The 24,023-nt window shown below is 33.0% G+C and overlaps 1 protein-coding gene across 1 annotated transcript in view; it reads right to left on the bottom strand.

Annotated features, from left to right (window-relative positions):
- Nucleotides 1-9,215: 9,215 nt before the first annotated feature.
- The window catches only part of LOC142345282 (uncharacterized), a 20,826-nt gene continuing 6,018 nt past the window's right edge, over nt 9,216-24,023 (bottom strand). The window contains exons 3-5 of the mRNA XM_075397268.1: nt 21,566-21,717; nt 12,694-12,827; nt 9,216-9,472 (exon numbers count right to left, since the gene is read on the bottom strand). Coding sequence (XP_075253383.1) covers nt 9,218-9,472; nt 12,694-12,827; nt 21,566-21,717 — 541 coding nt within the window. The 3' untranslated portion in view covers nt 9,216-9,217. The remainder of the gene's footprint in view (nt 9,473-12,693; nt 12,828-21,565; nt 21,718-24,023) is intronic.

Here is a 24,023-nt window from a genome sequence, read left to right on the forward strand (position 1 = left end):
ATACTCTGAAGCTTTGAATTGTTGTTTTGGACATCAATAGCGAACATCGTAGAGCAAACACTGTCATGTCTAAACTGTTTAACTCCATATTAACAATGGTCAAAATCCTAATACATCTGGAAACCGTTTCCTCTTGACCACGTGAACAGATTTTTGTTTTCGTAGACAACAGAAATGGGTTGTCTAGTAAAAAAGATAACGAAAACGTAAGTCTCCTAAAAAGTGATCAAAAGCGATAATTTCCTAAATTTACAGATCAATAACGATTGAAAATAATTGCTTACAGAAATTACTGCTCAATGACGTTCAAAAACTATCAAAAGTAGTCATATTGGAAATTTTGACCGTTCTTGATCGGCGCGGCCAACTGGAATTATGTAATAGTCGGACTGTTCATTACAATAAATTAATACGCCATCATAAATGGTCGAGTGCTACGCTAGTGAACAACCATTTAAAAACTCCTGGGGTGGGTAAAGTGCATTGTTTTACACAAACCAGTTGGCTGGTCAGAGTCTGGATTGAGTTGCTCATGAACGAGCTAAAGTCTGATGATGTCACAAAATCGTCTGGTTCGAGGTTATTGGATGAATTTTTGTAAGAAATGCGGTGAATTTTTGCAAGAAATGCAGTGATTGCGGTGAATGCGGTGAAAAAAAATATTTCACTGCATTTCACCGCATTTCTTACAAAATTCACCGCGAAATTCACCGCATTTTCTATAAAAAATTACCGCATTTGTTTTCCAACGTTTACTTAAATTTACAAGAAATATCACAGAAGTAAGTGACAGTTGGCGCAGTGGAATAAGAAGACATGCTGAAGGCGAGAGGTTCGAACCCATGTATGGAAGTGCCTTTTTTGTAAGAATGCCGAGAACGCCGTGAAAATAAATGATTCACCGCGATTCACCGCGTTCACCGCAAAAAGATGTAAGAAATACGCGGTGAATTTTTTCACCACATTTCACCCCTTTTCTTATGAAAATTCACCGCTAAACCTCGACCCGTGAGGTTTAGCGGGTACATGTGTATCATCACCGGAGCACATGTGTATTGTTATGAAATTCTAGAAAATCAAAATAAAGTCGAGAGAATTTTTTTGTAAACAGTTAGTTGAGAAAATGGTCCCCGATTCTGATCTCACCGGAGCTCCTATCAGATAGATTGAGATTTAAACAACCTGGTTTCATAAATGACTGGTTGCAGTTATTTTTTCATGTTTGTACATACCAAAAAGTTTCCTCACCACGGAGCTCGCCAGTCAAAATTTCGTTATCCTTATAGGTTGGTTCCAAACGACGTCCAGATTACACCTGCCATTCCATAATTCCGTTCTTCAGAAAGCAGAGAAAATATATAATATTTGGAAAGCTTAGCATTTCAGTAATGATTATCATCTTTTCTCCAAAAAGTACAGACGAAATAAACATTAACAATAGTTTGCATCACTTTTTGTAATGATATGTACAAAACCTTGATTGCTTCGGTAAAAAGGTCATATTGTGGAAAAAGATTGTAGTGTGGAAATTTGTTATTTTACAAACACGGCGCCGATTTATTTATTAAAGTAATTTTAATTTCCAAAATTCAGACGCAATTAGTACCATACTTAAAATAATGCAATTAGTTCCTAATATCCGTTGAAAAAAGTTTATTTCTTCTGGGAATATCAACTCTTTCGCTTATTATACTTTAAAAAAAGTGAATTCTTATAGTTGTTTGTTTTTCAACTCCGCCGTAGCTGGTCCCCCAAACATGCTGAGAAAGGAGGAGGGAAATACCAACAGATAAAACAGCAAAATCTCAAAAGTTGGTTTCATGACTCAACTTCAGATAATTTTCCGACAAAACCACTTTTGTGGTTTTTGACTAAAACAAAACCGACGATAACGACAATTTCCTTTGTTTAAAAAGCAAAGATATCTCAACTAGGGCTGCGACCGATTAGAAAACAAATACTAAAGAAATTCGAGCTCTCTCTTTCTCTTTCGTAGACGTAGGGACTCAAGCTTCGATTATTTCAAGATTTTTTCATTATGCGCAATGACATTATTACTTGTTTCTTTTTTGCAAAATGTATGGCTCACAATTTGATTTAGCCTAGAGACTGCTTTGGCACCCGCCCTCTCATGCTTCATCCGCCAAGAGATTTTTCAGAAGTAACCGAATGGTTTAGCAATAGTCGAGGCGTTTTCTTCGGGCATGTTTGAGAGCAGCGATTGACCTAAGTTTCTAAGCTCAGCTGTGCTTTAAACTTCTTTGCTGGTCTCCTTGTTGTGCGGATACTGCTGCTGAAACTGACACGCAAGATGATGGGCAGGATCCCTTACAATTTCATTGAGTGCATTTTTCAATCACGGATGTCCCCACGTGAGCTCCTCTTTGCTCCTGGTCCGGTTAAATGATTGGTTAATTAGTATTTGTCCCAATAACCACTTGAAAAGCGGGGTGAGCCAAATTATAATGCTAGTAGTGGCTACGCCCCAGAAACTTGTTTCGGAGAACCAATTCACATAGAGCCACAGAGCAGCTTGCGGTTGCAACCCACCAAAACAATTTTGCTGTCTTGTTGAACTTCAACTTAGAATTGAGCACAAGCACAAAGTTTTTTAAAATCTCAAACAATCATTTCTAGAATAAACACGAGTTTTCATGTGGTAATATTATCAGTCAAAATAACCACATTCTCCCTTTTGTATAACTAAATAAAAACTAAGGTTTGGTTTCCGGTTTTCGTGAATTGTTTTAACAAAACAACAATTACACAATTCCAAGTACTCTTAGAAAAGATACCTCGGAGACCAAATTTAAACAAAAAGTTATAGCAGAAATGCTCAAATTAGACAAAAGAGTAACAGGATTCAAATACCTTTTTTATTGACCTATTTTTTAAAACCTTATTTTGTGATGAAATATGAAATAGTAATGTTTGAATTATAAACTTTTAACATGTAACATTAACCAAGTGGTTAGTTCAATTTACATGTTTCAGATTAAAAAATATACAAACTTAAAAAACTGCCAACTTTTTAGATCATTTCTTGGCCCACAAATCTTCAGACGTCTTTTGGACCCGAACGGCAAGTATCTCAGCAGTCACAAGAAGATCTGGCAATAAAAATCACTGAACAAAAGAGACAGAAACCGCAGTCAAAATCAAAATGCAAATAATTAGACAAACAATCAAACAACGATAAAAAACAAGAGCAGCTTAAGTAACATAAGTGACATAAAGAGACTCATGGATGATTAACGTAAGAAGAAAAACGATTCTCGCCTAAAAATGCTCAAAAACAATATATGCAACAATTTGACATGAGGAGGAAGTAAATTACTAGCTGACCGTGGTGTTATCCTAAAATCTGAAATCCTTTTTTTGTTTTTTGAGATGCTACCACCTCCTGCGAGAGTGATGGTTAATAATTTACAGTACGTTTTCAGAGAACTAACACATGTTTGTCGTATTGCAATAAAAACTGCTGAAATTGAATTCTAAAGCTTTTGTTCATCCATGGTGCTAATTGGATTTAGTACAGTCATCGACTTCAAAAACAATTATATTGGCGCTTTCTTATATATGGCACTTTCTAATCTGGCATTTTCTAAAGTCGTTTGTTTATACTCAATAAACTGAGATTTTTTTCTCAAAATTTTTAATAATTTAGTTGAAAAATTTGACCAAAAGAACAAAAACATAAAACAAAGTAATTTAAAGGGAACTGTTTACTGTTCCGGTGCTGGATTATAGCTATTTTCGATCAAGAAGTTTACTAGTTTGTATAGATGCAGAATAGTCCCAGTGGCTAGAAAAACATCATCAAAAGTTAGGGAATCCAATTTATCAGTAAAATAAACAACAAATCATTTTTCTCGTGCGTTTCAACGGAAACATCTTTTTTTACAGTGATGTGAAACAAAAAATATTTGGTCATTTGATTTTTTTAAAATATTTTCTGCTGTTTTCCGAGGTAATTATTTTGGACTGCAAATTCTAAAGCGTTTCTAAAGCACTCCATGCATCATGATTTTTTTTATGTGTTGGAGCTTGAAGTTGAAAAAAACTTTAAAAGATTGTATAAGTGTTCTATGCGAAGTCGCGGAACGATTTCAGCTGCTATCAATCCTTGTTTGGCAGCATAAAAAGCAGTCTTTTCCTTTTGTTTGAAATTTTTTAGCTCATAGACAAAGAAAGCCTTATTTGTTAACAATTGCAAAAAAACGTTTGAATGACTAAATTCAAATAAGAAAAAATGGAAATCTTATAGTCTACAACATGGTTCCGTAGAAAACTTGATTTCGAACAAAAAGTAGTTTGTTGAATATTTAACACTGAAAATTGAGAAACAAGTTTCATTTAATCGTTTTTAAGAACAAAAAATTACATTATTCTTTAATTCTACCAGCAATCACAGATCGATAGGAGCACACTTCTTACCGATGAATTTTTTTTGCTTGACTAGTGTTACGGTTTTTTTTGTTGAGTTGGAATAAAGTTTTTCAAAACTCTTCACAATTCGTTGTAGGAAAATATCCACGTGTGCAATAAAGAAAACGGAATCGGCCTGTCTTACTTAACAAATGCAAAAAAAGTTTGAGGATCAAGGCCGTTTTGAACTTTGTTGTATCTGCTTTACTTTTATTGGATCCCAGATCAAAAACTGAATTCAATATGCCGAGACGAAATGTACGTACCTTTCTTTTAACAATATTATTCCGGAAACATGGATGAAGACAAAAGGGTCTGAAAAATGGCAATATGAAAGCAAGATAGTCTGGCCATAGAAAAAAAGGCTTCAACAAAAAGATCCGAAAGTTAGAATGAGGCTCTTTTGAACGCATGGAGAGCGCAAACAAAATTTTGCATTACGCCGCAAAACGAACACAAAAGCCAGCGAACTTGTTTGATTTTGTTGGAGTTTCTTCGCCACGGCCCATGTTTTAAGATAAGATTTAAAATCTAGCGTAGAAAACAGTGAAATCAAAGAGAATTAAGTTCAAATTTGAAATAATTTGGAGTTATCGGTCACATTTGACCAGGAATTTGAGCGATTGTCGAAGAAAATCTGCTAGCATAGCCAATAAAGCAGAAATAAATAAAAACTACTTGAGTTCTCATTAGACGAATGTTCTTCATTTTATCAGTTGCAGATTAATAAGTCAAATCGCTGATTTGAACGTGCTCGATAATATGGAACTTAATATGTTAATTAATAAAATTTAGTTTCCAAATAATTTTTTAGATCATTTTTAATAGAAACAAGAATTCTAGCTCTAGGCTAATTGAATATGAGAAAGTCCAAGACATCGACACTTTCCGTTCTAGATAAGCAAGTTTGGTCTGGGGGCGTTCTGGAGCTACCAACTTTAAACCTTCATCCCGGGCTAACACAACTTGCATCATAGCTTTGATTTCGCGTGATAGCTCCAAACTTTTACAAAATATTTGTCCAAAAAGACAAAAATGAGTGTTAGATTGGTTGCTTCTTAAACAAGTGAAATTGTACAACAAGAAGGACAGAAATGCAAAGTTAACCTTAGCAAAATAGCTTCTGAAAACTGCATTTGTCTACTGAACAAGAAATTAACCAAGATTTTGCGATTTTTCCAACTAATATGAAACGAACCATCAAAAGTCATTCAATCGGAACTTTCTGGGAAACTTAGAACTTACAGTAGCATTTTTGTTTTTAACCGCCCAGGACGTGTCACCCCCAAAAATCTGAAAATTTGCAATGAATGCACAGAATTTTGTGAATTTGCGTATTTAAGTAGTCAATGCTGCAAATTTATGTAGTTTCACCATGATAGCGGCGACCTTACAAGATTTCACCCCACTATCACCAAAGTTGACATTTTAAATGCTATTTTAGCTGTTATTTACACAAATTTCTGCCCAGAGCTTTCAGTTATAATAATAAATTTGCGCAGTTGACTTGAAATTAAACAAGGCGGCTCGGTAATGTGCGATCGCACATAAGGTTCCGACCCCGCTCATCCACAATTTTGGCATAATTGTCTACCAAATGAGGAACAGATAGAAAAACACAAAAAATTCAAGTATTTTTCAAAAAAAAATGGTGTATGACCGAAAAGATAGCCCCCAAAGCAAATAACTCAGTGGATTAAAAAATGATGCATTAGATTAATGAGATATGCCGATATTAAATGAGCGAGCGAAGACGAACGGCAAAATCAAACAACAACAACAAACATTAATTACATCTAAAAATTTATGTCCGTTTTAGAAAACAAAACTTAATAACAAAGTCAAAATAGCGTCAGATAAAACTGAAAATAAACAAAATAACTTGTAATTCACCAGAAAAAAATGGTTATGCACCAGTTCATAATAAAGCTTTGTAACAATTAGAACAAAAAGAAAAAAAATGCAAAATTATGTAATACTTGTTTTCTTTAAACAGAAACTTTAAAGTTAGAAAATTCGCTAGAAAAAAAAAACAGTTAGAAAAAAAACAGTTAATTTCAAAGTAATGAAAACCATTAGGAATCAACTAAAATATCCCATAGGTTTACAATTACCAATGCTTCTATAGAAGGGAAGTAAGAACTCTTGGTTTTCAATTTTTTATGCAGTTACAAAGAGAACAACAAATAGACAACAAACTAAAAATCAATTAAAACTTGCCAGAAAAAGCTTTGGAAGCCGTAAAACCAGACTTTGGCCCCCAAAATATGTTCGATTGCACCTTCTTCGAACACCGATACTGTATTATTTGGCCGCTATTGAATGAAAATAAGCAACAATTAGACAAAAAAGAAAAAATTGCAAAATTATGTAATACTTGTTTTCTTTCGAAAAAAAAAGACATGAAAGCCTTTAATTACGAAACGAAAAAGTTGAATATGTTCGTCCGTTCTTCCAAAGGAAGCCCTTGAGACCTGCAATTATCCAGATTATGTCTTAAGTCTAGAAAAAGAACGACAAATATGACAAAAAACAATAATTCATTTCCTTTTTTTGTCAAAAACCCGTGTGGAAGTCATTAAAGTCATAACGAATTCTCTTAAAACATTACATTTTGTGACACCAGTTCCTTTTGACACCTTCACTTGAAATGTTTTGTGTGGACTCATTAATGAAACCAGGTAACAATTAGACCAAAAAGAAAAAAGCAAAATTATGTAAAACTTGTTTTTATCGAAAAAAATTTATTTCCAAAGACATGAAAGCCATTAATTACATAATGAAAAAATTGAAGAGGTTTCTTTTATTCTGCCTAAGGAAGTTGTCAAGACCTGCAAATAACCAGAACATGTCTTACGTCTACAAAAAGAACGTCAAATATGACAAAAAAAAAAACAAAAATTAATTTACTTTTTTTTTGTGAAAAACCCGCGTCGAAGCCAGTAAATTCATAACGAATTCTTTAAAAACATTAGATTTTGTGACACCAATCCCTTATAACACCTTCTTTTGAAACAAATAAGGTCATCTTTAGCCTTTAATTAACGAGACAAGGTAACAAACAGACAATAAAAGGAACAAAATAGCAAAGTTGAAATGTTTTTTTTTTTTCATTTTGGAAAACAATTGTTTTCAAAGTCATGAAAGCCATTATCTATCTTCTAATATCAGAAAGTCAACTCATCTACTCTTCCAGGAAAACCAATCAAACCGGGTCATTGTACAGGAAAATAAATAGGATAAAAAAGACAAATTAAAAACGACAGTTAAAGACAAAATTTAAAAAAATTCAATTAAATTCGTCGAGAAAGTATTGTCGAAGCGGTAAAGAACCACAATCTATATCTTTAAGGATTGAAATATTATTAACTGTGCGTTATTTTGAACAGAAAAAATGTTATGTATGAATGACAATAACGTGATAATTGGACAAAATTAGAAAACATGAAAAATGGACAAATACCTAAAACTTAAAAAAAATTTTGATCTCTAGTAGTATCAAAGCCAGAACACCATAACTTAAGGCATAAAACCGCAATATAGACTTAATTTGAATTCCGCAGACAGAAGGAGCACTTTTTGATTCCTGACACTAAGCTAGAAGTTGACCGAGGTAAGAGAAAAATGGAGGCAAAGTTCAATAAGCCATTTTTTATTTAAAATTCAAATATTTTAAAAGTCAAAACGACCATAAGCTTTCAAGCAATCAACTAGACAAATAAATTGTGAGCTAATCAGTAAGACAAAAGGACCCATCACTAGTGAGCTTTGATTTGAAATGTTCTGTTATTTAATTAATATGCAATAGATCGAATTTTTTTTAAAACCGGCTGATGACAATCCGAATTATATTTGGATTGTAACGGTCCAAGATTGGTATAGAAGATTGCTAATGTTGATTGTCCATTAGGAATATTTAGTTTTTGGAATGTCATTGATATAGATATTTTGTTTGTTAAAAAATCAAAAGTAAATGCTGCGTTTTTGATAATCAACGAATAAAGTGAGCAAAAAACGGCGAACTTTTATTTACAGAGCACTCTCAACGGAAGTTGAAGTGGAATTAGCCCCCTTTTCAGTCTACAAAGATTGTGTTAGTGGTGTTTGGGTGTGCACTGTCTGCAAATTTAAGCAGAGTGAACTAAATTTTGTGCTGTTTTTGATGAAAAAGTCAGAATTTTGTGAAATTTTTAGCCAGAAATTGTGACAAAAAAAATTCAATGAAAATAGCCGATGTATTTTGTCTTTAAACGTAAAATCAAGAACATTTTCATGAAAAATTTTATTAAATTTAATACAAATTGGCGAAATTTTAGTCAAAAATTCCGAAAAAAGGTGAATGAAATCAACGGAATTCACTCTATTTTCTCGAAAGTTTAAACCTCAATATATCCCTATCAAAAATGAAAAAAAAAATCTTTTCAATTCCACATTCTACGCTGGACAAGCTTTCTAATGATACCAGTCTCAACTCTCTACGATGAATATATCGATCGGCCAAAATTGACTGAACAAAAAAAAACCCAGTTGAGTATATAGTTCCCCCCCCCCTCAAGAGGGGTCGGAACAAATATTCCGTGAACAACTTCTTTCGCCTCTTTTCCATTATAGACCCCCTCACCCCAGATTAGTGGTCCAATGACGCACAGCCCCCCCCCCCCCCCCCCCCCCCCCTGACCATGATACACATGTAAACATACCATAATGGGGGGGGGGGCGGGGGGGGGGTATAAAGAGAAAAAGGCCTTTTTTGTATCATACAACAATTTATAAAATGAAGCAATCTTTTTCAAATGTTTGTTCCACTTTCAGGGTGAAAAATTCGACAAATCCAATTTTGAGAAACGCAAATTACGTTGTGTTTGAACCAATTGAAGGTTAGGTGTGCTTGAAGTCGTTTGGGGCGATATCGCAGTGCAGTTTCGTTTCTCATCTGAAGAATATAATCTGCGTAGGGCTGAAATTCTCCCGTTATTCGCATTCTGCCGCCACCAAATCCAACCTCAACTATCACATTTGCACAGACATCCTTGTGGAAGTACGCCTGAATAGAGAATCAAGTTTAACGGAATGAAATTTAATGGGCATATGAGATTACCCCCCCCCCCGGGGCCGAGGCGTCCACCCGTATTCCACCGTTACTAAGCAAGAATAAGGGTGTAAAGCCGATTCGCTAACAGCTTAATTAGCAAGGTAGAGTGTGTAAGAGTGTATATACACTTTTGTGTACGCACTTTTAAAAATACACTATAATTACACTCTTTCGTCCATCCTTTGTTGCACTCATTTCCCTGGGTGAGGCTTCTTGCGAGGTGTCTCAGTTCGAGCAAAGCTGGTTGGGCTAGGCATAATTTAAATAATATTCAAGAGACACCCGAAATTAGAGCAAAAATTAGCAATTTTTTGCCAAAAATAGTTTTCCATTGTCTCCAAAGTTTTCCATTGTTTCGTCCTGTATTTTGTATAGCACAACGAAACATAACGAACCGTCAATGCGCCAATACTGACAATTTCTAAAATCTTAAAAATTGACCATTACTGAAACTTTTTAAGTTTTCTCAAAAATCAGAGCAATAATTGAAGAAATTTGAAGAAAATGTTAAAAATTAGATACAAAATTTTTTTAATTTCTTTTTTTTTCAAAAAACCAATTGCAAGAGCTTTATAGTGGGGTTGAAAACCAATCAAGTTTCGCAAAAATCTTTTTGCAATGCTTCAAACAAGATTTTACATTACACCGCAGAGGCATACCCAAAATTTCCGTCTTAGTAAAATTCACTCAAAACTAGATACATAAATTGAACGAAAATAGGAGACATCCTTTGTATCTTACCTTTCGGAAAGGTGATTTTGCCAATTTTGCGAAGTAAAACCGTAAAATCGTAAAATAGGTTACAAGTCTTGTCGCACGTTTCCGCTCATTTAAGGTATCTAATATTCGAATTAAAAGTATTTCTAATCCACAATTGAGCCTAATTAAACGCACGCTTTTTGAGCATGCAAAGTGATTTAATAATTTGTAATAAACACTTTATTACATAATTAAACAAAGCTTTTAAATCTTTAAAGCGATTTAAATATAAACAATATTAAAGACACAATCGAAAAGCCGAGCCATCGGTTTCTTTCCTGAAAAATTTCTCGCTCAAAAAGGTCTTGTATATCAAGGTTGAACTGGCAAACTCAGTAGCAGTATAAGTAGGGGAACTGATGTAGAAACCAAGCGGATTTTGTTAATCAAGAAGGGAAAATTGACTGGAAAATCCGACAAATGTCATCAAAAAACGTTGAGGGATTTTCAGAAAAAAACCAAATTAATTTTTTTCTGTTTTTAATTCACTGAACAAAAAATTTTAGTTTGCAAGCTAATCAAAAAATTTATTCCTGTAATTCTGTGAGCGAATTACATGTTTTTAATTCTGTAAACCAAAATCAAGTTTTGCGATTTCGTCCAATGTTCGTCTCTTATTTAAAAAATATGATGTGATCATATGGGTCAATGAGTTGTAGAATGTTGCTCAAACTGTTTTCGTAGTATCTCCTATTCATATGGATTGATTTAAACCAGAAATTTTTGCTTTTAATTCAATACTTGAAAAGTTGGTACACTAGAAAAATGAAGTTCGGAAACGCAAAAATATATTTTGTTTTTTATGCAAAATGCATTTTCATTTTTCGACTATTGGGTCTAGGTTTCTCAGAGTGACAAGAGAAACGTGTTTCAGGTTAACTTTGGCTATGATGTAAATATATTTAGGATTAGTGTTATATAAAGTCAAGTTTTACAATTTCGTCAAATGTTTCTCCAAAGTCGTTTCGTATTTTGAAAAAATGATGTAACCCCATGGGTCAAAAAGTTGTTGAATGATACTCATACTATTTTCGCTGTATCTCCTATTCATAAAGATTGTAATAAATCAAAAAAATTTTCCTTTGGGGTCAATACCTAAAAAAATTGGTACATTATGCGATGTACGACCCACATTATACGATGTTCAAAAAAAAACCCTTGCTCAAAAAAGGCTTTCTTTGTCAATGTGGGACTGGCCGAAATTATTTTCACTGGCCAAATCTATTTTAGATCTATTTTCACTGATCGAATCGATTCGGGGAAAGATATGTGGTACGTCCCAGTGCAGCAAAAACTGATTTTTTTCCGAAAAATTGCTCACACAAAAAAGGTTTTGTTTGTCAATGAGGGACTGCTCTAGAATCAATAAACCGGCTAAGAACTATTTGTTAAGTAGTAATAAATTGGTAATAAGTACTACTAGTAGTAATAATGCTCTAATAATCACTTTTATGCTCAAAAACTCGTATTAAATTAGGCTTAATTGTGGATAATAGTGCGAAATCGAATTACGTTGCGTGCGAAAAAGCGATACATAAATGGAGCAGATGCGTGATACAAAATCTCTGAAAACTGGATACATAGTTTGTACATTTATTTCGCGGCTGAAATTAGGACACTTTTGCGATCACGGGTTGCTAATTTCCCTTCATTATTGCCGGTTTCTGCTAAAGTGGGTTTTTTCCGCAATATTGTTGCATTTTCAATGTATTAACATTGGAAAAACGAACACGACATACACATATCGGGCATATTTGCCCGTGACAATTTGGGTATACCTCTGCGGTGTAATGTAGTGCCTAGGCTGAGTTCAAGCGCCTTTGATAGCGTATTTGATGGAACAAGTTGAATTCAAGAGTGTAATTATAAGAAAAAGAGCAGAATAGTGTAATAAAAAATTAATGGTGTAAAAGAAGGGTGTAAAAATAAAGTAATGGTGTAATTAGGAAGTGTGTAAAAGCAAACAATTACTTCTTTGTTACACTTTTAATTGTTTTTTACACTCTTAAATTTCACTTTTTCCACCTTTATTTAGGGTAGCACTAACCGTGTAAAATTATTTTTACACTCTTTACACTCTTTTCCCCGTTACTTTTCGGTAAATTCATTGCCGCCTCTCAGCTTAGTGGGCATATAATGTTTAAGCCCTCAAATAGATCAGTATAGATACGAACAGAATAGATCCAAAATTTTCCATCAAATTTCACTGAACAATTAAGTCGTCCTGAAAAAGAAAAAAAGAGAAGTACTACTTTCGAACAAAGACATAGCAGCAAGCGTAAATGATATTTGCAGAACCATGATTGGGTTTTATTTAAATTTAAGAGGGCGCGCGTTATTTTATGACGCCCTAATACCCCGAATTAGGAACTGAGCTGGAGGGGACTATATAAAGAGGAAGAGTCTTAACCCACCTTAATCCAGTTGAGGGGTTTGTGACCAGTGATGAAGTTGGTGGCCTTGCTCATGTAGTCCTGTGCAGATAGGAGGTTCCATAGCCCAAATTTAGTGAAACTATCCACTTGATCACTGCAGCAACCTCCAGAATCTAAAAACATGGCTAAATTTAAAAAAAAGTAAAGAATAAGCAAAAAATGAGACCTAGAAATGACTAGGAGAAGCATTTTGACAAAAATGCGATCAAAACAATAGAAAAACAGTATAGACGGATGTCAAATTGCAGCACATGAACAAAAATTGATAATTGAAAACGCTAATTGATGTTCAGATGCCGTTTTCTCAATTAGAGTGAAATAATTTCGAACCCAAACAAAACTTGCTATGTTTCCCAAGTACTATGATGAGGCCTATTCAACACAAACCTCTTCAAATTTTGCCCCATCCGATTGCACTAACATATATTAAGTTAAAAACTATTTTTGAATCCTTCTGTAATCACCGTACTTCAAACGTAAGTATAGTTATTGAAAATTGTTTTAATTATTAGAAAAAAAATTAGTTATTAGAAAGTATTTTTTAGAAAATATTTAATTAGAAAAATTTTAAAAAGTCGATAAGAATGCCAGTGATAACATTAAAGACCAGTAATACAAATATATACAGGTACAATATTCTTAGGTACGCTGTATATTGCTTCAGTCATAGGAGTTTTCACCCACAAATCGGGGGGGGGGATCCAAAAAAGAAGTTACAGTTTTTGAACGGCTGTTAAACGTTTCATGAGATTCAAACGGCTGTTAAATAGTTCCGTAAGAAATAATTTTCTAACCGATATGAAAAAGTTTTGGCAAACAAAATATCTCAGCAAATGTAACTGAAAATTTTCTCTTCGAAAAGCTAACGGTATAAAAAGAAACAAAAAAACGCTAAATTCATCTCTAGCATTCGAATTTCTAATTAAACAAAAATTTACAGCTCTCTTGGCCACTACTATCAATTAAAGTGGTGTGGTGTTTAAAAAAGATCTAAAGCAGAACTATTTTCCGTTTACAACATTGCAAAAACAACAAAAAGTTTTGAAACAAAATAACATTGCAAAAACAACAAAAAGTTTTGAAACAAAATAACTCACAAAATTTTGATACGTGAAATTCAATTGAGACAAATTGTGGAAAAACATCAGTTATGTCCAATTATATGTGATGAGCACACTACTAATCAATTGCAGTAGATCTTCAAAATTAGGTTGGATTTGTATGGAAAACTTTCAAATTGTTCTTTGTTATACAAGAACAAAAAAATTTTTCATAGCATGAGTTTTGATATTGTCGCCAAATTTACATCAAAAGTTGTAAGTAAAATTACTCTTAGACCTCTTGAAATCCTACAAAAATAATTTCTCACAGTTTAAAATTAGGATGTTAACTTTGCAAGAAGTTTGCAAGATCTTGCAAGATTGAAATCGTCCTGCAAAATCAAAACATGAAATAACATACAACCTTAGTACCTTGGACTCCTAGCCAAAAAAAAATTAACTGGCTATAAATTAACTAGCGAAAGAAAACTGTTCAGAGTGTCAAATATCTACGGCAGATAATCTTAGCAATTATGGCAAAAGAATTTCTTATAAACAAATACGTTAAAATGACCCTGGGTAATAGATATCAGTGACTATGTTGAGGTAAATAATCTTTCCGACTCCTCTTGAGGGGGGGGACTATATACTCAAACGCGTTTTTTTTGTTCAGACAATTTTGGCCGATCAATATAATAATCGTAGAGAGTTTTGAATGGTATCATTAGAAAGCCCGTCAAGCGTAGAATAAAGAATTTAAAAGATTTCTCAATATTCGCATTTTATAGTGAGTTATTGAGGTTTAAAAATTTGTGAATATTGGTTGTAATTCAGCTGTTTTTATTCACATTTTTGACCAAATTTTTGTAAAATTTTTACAAAATTTTTGTCAATTTTGCTTTGAAAAAATGGCTTTTTCAGAACACTTGCTTTAAATTTGCTAAAAGCAGACACATAAAACTGCGACCATATTCTTTTTGAGCTCAAAAAAGAGCTAGTTGTACTCCCATGGCTTTAGGAGTCCTCTGGAATTGAAATTGCGCTAAAATTCTGCAAATTTAAAGTCGATAATTATATAAAAAGCAATATTTTTTTTTGACAAACGGAAAAATTTTGTATAGAATTGATCTATTTTGCAACCTTTTCAACACTTGATTGTTTTGTTAGGCGTGCAATGTTGCGCGACATTTATTTTAGAATATTTCCGCTATGTAAATGTTTTTTATGTAAAAGAGGGACTGGAATTTCAAATCAGGGCTCAATTATTGACAGATACTATTTAAAATAAGCGAGACCCAACGAGATTATTTAATGGCTTCAGAGTTAAGCTCATGCTTTTTAAGGCTCTGACCAATTGTTCTCGTAAAAATATTTTTGACTTCTTGGGTTTTGCTTTCATTTCTTATCAATTTCGTAGCCCAATGACTTTGTGTCACCAATCAAGGATCCACTTAGTTTTAGGAAATTTTAAAAGAACCTAGACTTTTTTCATTTGTTATCTAATGTCTGTTATGACTATGAACATATTTGTTCTGAGAAAATGTCGATTAATTATCGAACTTTGCCACTATTTTATCTTTGTTCTCTCAACTTCGGGCACAGTCGCTGTAAAAACAGGCGAAAACCAACTTCTTGTGGGTTATATATTCGGCTCGGTATTGATTTTATATACAACTATTGATGCAAGACGTACAACTTAATCTAATTAAAAATTTATATTTTTAACTGTTTGTTTTATTGACTTTCAAATTAAATTTTTGAAAAATGATTTTCTTTCATCTGTCTCCTTTAGGCTTACTTCGTCACCATGTAACTCAGTCTCTTTCATTAAAAAACTGAATTACTTTTGATTATTCAAAGTTTTTTTCGCGCTTTGTTATACGTTGTGACTGATTGCTTCCTTTATTTAGTTTCAAAACATATTTTCAAGATTTCTGTACTGTTCAGTTTTAGGGCTTTTTTGTTGTCATGTCTAAGTATTCCTTTTGTAAGGAACACTCGTTTATGTTAAGATGAACGGAAAATGACTATTTACAGTTTTTGCATGTAACTTGTTATAGTTTAAGTGCCTTGAACAGTGTCATGTCGTATTATTGTTTGACAATTTGGCTTATTTATATATTTGTTTTTGTGGGCTCGTGACTTTGTCTCATTATTACAAGGACCAATTGACCTTCTCAGGAGTTGAAACTAAATCCATTGCTTTTTTGTAACTCTAAGTTTGTTATGATTTTTAAAAAAATTATTTTCTGAATTGAATTTGGGTTTTCCAGCTTCGTCTTTTTTATTTACTTTTTCGGTTGATTTGTAATTCAGTCTCTGAAAACAGAAGTCACAACCCGTTTCTAGTAGGCAAAAATATAAACTTTATAACGTTTTCCGTTTTCAGCTTTAAACATTTGTTTCTCGGCTTTGTTAATACTGTTGCTACGAGATTTCAAAAAATGTTAGATTTTTATATATTTGTACATTTCAAAGGGTTTTTGGTTTCTTTTTACTTTTTAACAATAAAAGTTGATCCCATTGGCATTGAAGTTTTGCGCAATCAAACAATGGATAATGACATGACTCAATTGCTTCTCATTTAGATATAAATGATGATTTTAAAGATTTCAATTGATATCTAATGACATTAGAACTGTGGAATTGATTGTATTTTGTTTTCAAAAATGGAAGAGTACTTTTTGAAATTCTCACCTATTTGTGCTTTTTGCCGACTTGTTAACCAGTCGCATTGAAGACAGGCTCCGTATAATTCTAATGAAGTATAAGATAAATTGTTTTTTTATGGTTTTTATCTGATGCGAGTTTGATTTTGTTATGTTTTTTTATTATTATAGACACCGAGTTTTGGTCTTAAACAATGTGTGCTGTTTGATTTTTTTGTCCTTCCTAGTAGTCCTGTTATAAACAACTTTCACCGGCTTTCTAGCGTGGCATTATCGTATTTCATTCGTTGCTAATTGAACGCTATGTATGTTTTTGAAAATTTTCTATCTCTTCATCATTTGGTAGCCAATTTAATTAAGAACGTGGATGAGCGGGGTCGGAACATTATGTGCGTATGCACGTTACCGAGCATCCTTGTCATATTTAGCAGCCTTCTGAAGTTGCTGAGACAATTATGATAGCCATTATATTTTTTTTCACAAAATTCGACTGCAAACCCCCCAGAAAATTTCTCATCGTATTTAGTTCGGTTTCATCGATAGTTATCTATTTTTGATTTTATTCACAATGAAAAAAATCAGAATGAAGAGGAAAGAAAACATACTAAGATCTTGAGCTCAGGGAATTTTCGAATAATATTTCTCTAGCCATATTTTTACAACTTTAATGCAGCGGGTGCAGGGTTAATGATTCCCGTGATTTGGCTCACAGAACAACAATCAATATTTTGCTGAAGCAACGTCGAGATCTCATTTGATATGAAAATAAATCAATTTTGATCAAAATAATTCAACAATGTCGTTTATCGATTTCAAAAATGCAGCAAACCGTTAACAGTTACACTATAACTATTATATATATTTCGAATTTTTCCTGTTTCCTAGTGGCAAAAATTGACAACTTAATTATTCTTACTATTGAAATTTGCGAATGTTACCTCTCTTGCATTTCCCGGAGGAAAATGTAAAGAAAAACGGTAAATTTGCTTTAAATTTGCTAGAAGCAGACACATAAAACTGCGACCATATCCTTTTAAAGCTCAAAAAAGAGCTAGTTGTACTCCCATGGCTTTAAGAGTTCTCTGGAATTGAAATTTTGCTAAAATTCTGCAAATTTAAAATCGATAATTATATAAAATGCAATATTTTTTTGACAAACGGAAAAATTTTGTATAGAATTGATCTATTTTGCAACCTTTTCAACACTTGAGTGTTTTGTTAGACGCGCAATGTCTGAGTTGATCTTGATCTCATCATGGATCCTTATGATAAAAAGTTTCTAAATTTTATTGGGGCGGACATTTATTTCAGAATATTTCCGCTATGTAAAAGTTTCTTATGCAAAATAGGGACTGGAATTTCAAATCAGGGCTCAACTATTGAGAGATACTATTTAAAATAGGCGAGACCCAACGAGATTTTTTTATGGCTTCAGAGTTAAGCTCTTGCTTTTTATGGCTCTGACCAATTGTGCTCGTAAAATTTTTTTTGACTTCTTGGGTTTTGCTTTCATTTCTTATAATTTCTGTAGCCCAATAACTTTGTGTCACCAATCAAAGATCCAGTTAGTTTTCGGAAAATTTAAAAGAACCTAGACTTTTTCATTTGTTATCTAATGTCTGTTACGACTATGAACATATTTCTTTTGAGAAAATGTCGATTAATTATCGAACTTTGCCACTATTTTATCTTTGTTCTCTCAACTTCGGGCACAGTTGCTGTAAAAACAGGCGAAAACCAACTTCTTGTGGGTTATATATTCGGCTCGGTATTGGTTTTATATACAACTATTGATGCAAGACGTACAACTTAATCTAATTAAAAATTTATATTTTTAACTGTTTGTTTTATTGACTTTCAAATTAAATTTTTGAAAAATGTTTTTTTTTCATCTGTCTCCTTTAGGCTTATTTTGTCACCATGTAACTCAGTCTCTTTCATTAGAAGACTAAATAACTTTTGATTATTCAAAGTTTTTTTTGCGCATTGTTATGTTAAGATAAAGGGAAATGACTATTTACAGTTTTTGAAGGTAACTTTTTGTATTTATAGTGCCTTGAACAGTGTCATGTCGTACTATTGTTTGAAGTTTTGGCTTATTTATGTATTTGTTTTTGTGGGCTCGTGACTTTGTCCCATTATTACAAGGACCAATTCACCTTCTGAGGAGTTGAAACTAAATCCATTGCTTTTTTGTAACTCTAAGATTGTTATGATTTTTTAAAAAATATATTTTCTTAATTAAAATTGGGTTTTCCAGCTTCTTCTTTTTTATTTAGTTTTTCGGTCGATTTGTAATTCAGTCTCTGTAAACAGAGGTCACAATCCGTTTTTAGTGAGCAAAAATTAAAACTTTATAACGTTTTCCGTTTTCCACTTTGAACATTTGTTTCTCGGCTTTGTTACCACTGTTGCTACGAGATTTCAAAAAATGTTAGATTTTTATATATTTGTACATTTCAAAGGGTTTTTGGTTTCTTTTTTATTTATAACAATAAATGTTGATCCTATTGTCATTGAAATTTTGCTTAATCAAACTATGGATAATGACATGACTCAATTGCTTCCCATTTAGATATAAATGAAGATTTTAAAGATTTCAATTGATATCTAATGACATTAGAACTGTGGAATTGATTGTATTTTGTGTTCAAGAATGGAAAAGTACTTTTTGAAACTCTCTCCTATTTGTGCTTTTTTGCCGACCTGTTAACCAGTCGCATTGAAGACAGGCTCCGTATATTTCTAATGAAGTATAGGATAAATTGTTTTATTATGGTTTTTATCTGATGCGATTTTGATTTTGTTATGTCTTTTTATTATTATAGACACCGAGTTTTGGTCTCAAACAATGTGTGCTGTTTGATTTTTTTGTCTTTTCTAGTAGTCTTATTATAAACAACTTTCATTGGCTCTCTAGCGTGGGATTATCGTATTTCATTGGTTGCTAATTGAACGCTGTGTATGTTTTTGAAAATTTTCTATCTCTTCATCATTTGGTAGCCATTTAAATCAAGAATGTGGATGAGCAGGGTCGGAACATTATGTGCGTACGCCCAATACCGAGCCTCCTTGTCATATTTAGCAGCCTTCTGAAGTTGCTGAGACAATTATGATAGCCGTTATACTTTTTTTCACAAAATTCGACTGCTAACCCCCCACAAAATTTCTCATCGTATTTAGTTCGGTTTCATCAATAGTTATCTATTTTTGATTTTATTCACAATGAAAAAAATCAGAATGAAGAGGAAAGAAAACACACTAACATCATGAGCTCAGGGAATTTTCGAATAATTTTTCTTTAGCCATATTTTTACAACTTTAATGAAGCGGTGCAGGGCTGATTATTCCCGTGATTTGGCTCACAGAACAACAATCAATTTTTGGCTGACACAAGGTCGAGATCTCATTTGATATGAAAATAAATCAGTTTTGGATCAAAATTATTCAACACTGTTGTTTATCAATTTCAAAAATGCAGCAACCATTAACAGTTACACTATAATTTTTAATTATATTTCGAATTGCTTGTTTTTCCCCCGTTTCCCTATGAGAAAAATCGCGAACTTAATTATTCTTACTAATACTTGCAAATTGCGAAAGTTACCTCTCTTTCATTTCCCGGTGGAATATGTAAAGAAAAATTGGAAAAAATAAGAGACTGCCAAATTTTCAGGAAAAGATGCTGCGGGTATTGATATCTTTTTTCCCGTGTTATTGGATGTCGATTGCCAATTTGCAAACTCTAAGGATCAGGTTGTTCTAAGTCATGCTTATTTAAAGTGAATTCAAAACGCGATAATATCTATCAATCCTGGTTGTGACTCTGGATTTTAGTGATATAATGTGAGGTAAATTTGTCTTCATTTTTAAACAAAACAAAATTTACTTGAAAACTCAAGCCAAAAAGAGAAAAAGAATCAAAATTTGGACAATAGAGTTACATGAGATATTACAACTACTAACTATTGGTTTGGACCAGCTTCCACCTAATATTAAAGTGGCGTGAAACTTTTCTGTCACAACTTGCGGTTCGGTTGGAAGGTAGTAACCACGGCAGGAGTGCAACTCTCGTGCTTTAACATTCAGGAGGCCTCAACGTCTATTTTCTAACCGATTTCTCGAAAAAATATTTACATTACATATCGCAGAAATATTGAATTTCCAAATTTGAGAAGCAGATTGGGCGGTAAATTTGATCGTTACAAACCTGATCTATCAGATGCATATTGCGTTCTTATTTTTATATATATATGGACCTTTTTTTGCAACCTTCTTATGTTACAGATCAAAAATAATAGAATTTTGTCGCACCCAAGCCATCAACTTTAAATTGACAACCATATCAAAGATAGAATCATCGCGCTTATAGTTTGTTCTCCGTTAAAACTTGGAGAACAAAATATTAACCCTCATCCAAAACCGAATAGAGCAGATTAGTCGGTCAATTTTACATATTTAACTCCACAAAATTTTTCTTAATTGGTTTCTACTATTAAACAATAGGTTACTGAAAATTTTACTATAATGAAGCAACATAATTGGTATTACCTTTTACAATATCATTATCGCTAAGATTTACAAATTAAACTACTAAAAAGTGAAATCAATTAACAGGGGCCCTGGCTCGTAATGCGATGTAGCTCTCAAATTTCTCAGAAGACAAAATTGTAACATTATATTTTCAGCAACCCAGCGCAAAAACGAGCCTGTCATTTGCACTATTTTTCTCCATCTAATTTTCCTCTTTTTAATCCATTTGATTTTAAAGTGCTCCTTGAACGTAATTTCTCCCAATTTTTCATATATTGCGGTAGCAGGACAGGGTAAGGCGGGGTTGCTGAGTATATCAGTAGATACCCTGGCTTTACTTACCCGTGTCCACAAATTACCTCCATGATTACCCCCAAACTAATTTAAGGGGGGGGGGGGGTTGAACGAGGTAAGATTGGGGGGGGGGGGGGGGGGGGGTAATGGAGGGTAAGGGGAGTATAACCCCCCCCCCGCCCGCACCAAAAAAATTACCCCCCCCCCCAAACGAAGCAAGAGTACTGGGTAATTTTAGGGGGTAAGCGGGGACCCAAAGGCAATGTTGAGTAGGGCAGGAACCTTTAATGACCAATGGTAAAATTAACGTCCAACCTCTGTCCTTGGCTCTGCCAGAGAACCAATTGAACTTTTGGAAACTGGCTTTGATGAGTGACTCAAACTTGACCACTTCGTCTGAACTGTTCAGAGATAGCCCATAGTCCTGTTCGCTCTCCAGACGAAAAGAACGAAAGCAGAAGGTGACGCTAAAAAGTACAGATAGACAAAACTTTTCACATTTCGTCAAAAACACTTGAATTTCGACTGCATACATTTACATCATTAATCATATGAAATTCGAAAGAGTATATTAGTTATTCAGGTGTAATAATTATTTCAATCAAATTACAAAAAATATGATGTCCAAAATGCGGTGTATCATTATGACTTTGTTTGAACACCCAGCAAATCAAACACGTTAAAACGTACAATCCATCCCTGAAACATTTCTGCCCAGTGAATAAAAAAGATAATAATTCAACTAATAATATTTTTGCAATTTGACCAATGAGGGTTTGAAACATTTTTTGTTTTCATAAATAATCAAATTGGTGAGGGCGATTCAATTTATTCATCATCGCTTAAAATTAGAACAGGATCAGATTCCCATCCCAAATGACCTCTAGACAGTTAATCACAATGTACTGAATTGTGTTAACACTCAGTAACATAAAGAGATTTGTGCTACCTAAAATGAAGAACATAACAGGACAACTCCTGAAATACAATCCACAGAATTGAATGAAAAACCTAAAACTTCTGTACCTGACCAGAAGATCAGTTGAACGACGTCAGCCAAAAACATAGCAATCTCAAAAATTGAGATAAAATCAAACAAACTGAACATAAATATAATCTTCGCTAAAAGTCTTAAAATTTTTACCCTGAAGGGCAAATTTGATCCAATTAAACATATCCATTCAGACATTCACAAGCCTTGAAAGAGGATTATAGGATTAAGCAAAAATCGAGAAACATGACAAATACTTAAAAAAATGAAAATTGCACAATGTTTCATTTCGCATTTTCTCTGAAATCTGTCCAGTAACCATTACACAATACCTAAAATAGTTTCGATGGCCATTGACCCGTAACGATTGATAAACTTAGAAAATGACTAATAATATCAAAAAATTTTGAAAACAATTGTAATTTTTTAAAAAATGCTGCCAAATTGTCAGATATAAGTTTCTTCAGGACCATTTAGTTCTCTCCAGAAGCTATTCAGTGACGCCTTTTTAGGCCTTAAAAAGTTGCTTTGGCTCATAAAGATCAATAAACTAGGCACATGACGATAATTTCAAACATTGAAAAAAATAGTAAAAATTCCGGAGCTTAAAAAGATAAAAACTATTGCCCCTAGCAACTATGCAAAAACAAATTAACATAGAGGAACTTACCTGACCACTGAGACAAAAAAGAGAATACAATACGACTATTTAAAAAAATAATAAAAATAAAATTTTTATCAAAAAACTGCAAAAATTCGTTTTATTAAAAAATTCCTAAACAATTAAAAACTATGCTAAATCTCAAAAGCCCTAATTGAGGTTTATTGACCCCAAAGGCTGGAAACACTCAAAAATGAAAACAGTTTCAGAAGAATTGAAAGCTTTTTCAAAAATTTGAAATTCTTGGCATTAAAATGTTGAAAACCTTTCCACTGCCATTAAAAATTTTGCTATTATTTACTATCAAAACCGTGAAAAAATTTTATGGCAATTTAGACTGGAAGAGTTTAAAAAACGACAAAAATTCAAAAAAAACGATAAAAACTACAAAATCTAGTATCATTTTTCTTGATTCTGTTTGCATTACAAACACATAGCCAATGAAATAGCTATTCGTGCAAAAGACTTTTATCAAGTTTAACAAACGTTAATTCAAGAGTAATCAAACACCAATACAATCCAATTCTCGGATTTAATTAAGAGTGCGTGCAGCTCAATTTGAGGTTCTTTGAGAACGCAAACTCCAAATGGTATGATATCACTGTAGACGCCATTATCTCTGTCCAATAGGAAAACTGGTACCACCATGTGTACACAAGATATGACGGAGCTTAAACGCTCAATTAACAACATTTTTTAGTCACTAATAACTTCAGTTAGAAATAATGCTCCTGTTGATTAAATCCCAACACATGCAGAAAATTTCTCAACTTACAATGTTTTGTGGCAATTTCTTAAGTTAAGAACTTTCTAAACCATAGGATATATTGAACTTAACGAATTTATTGGATTTGAACTTAGACCAATCTCACAGTCTAGCATCTTTTAATTTCTACTTAGTTACCATGTAAATTAGACTATTTCAACGTATGATATATATATATATATATATATATATATATTATATATATATATATATATATATTTAAATCGCTCAGTTTAATCAAAAAAATTCATTCATTCTCTAATTTAGATAAATTAGAGTGCAATATTTTTTGCTCAATAAATTTTTTAAATCCCTAATTAGATACTTCACTGAGTGATACACAACGTTTGCAAGC

The sequence above is a fragment of the Convolutriloba macropyga genome, chromosome 1, assembly GCF_964194025.1.
Source record: "Convolutriloba macropyga chromosome 1, txConMacr16.3, whole genome shotgun sequence".
NCBI classification, from domain to species: domain Eukaryota; kingdom Metazoa; phylum Xenacoelomorpha; order Acoela; family Convolutidae; genus Convolutriloba; species Convolutriloba macropyga.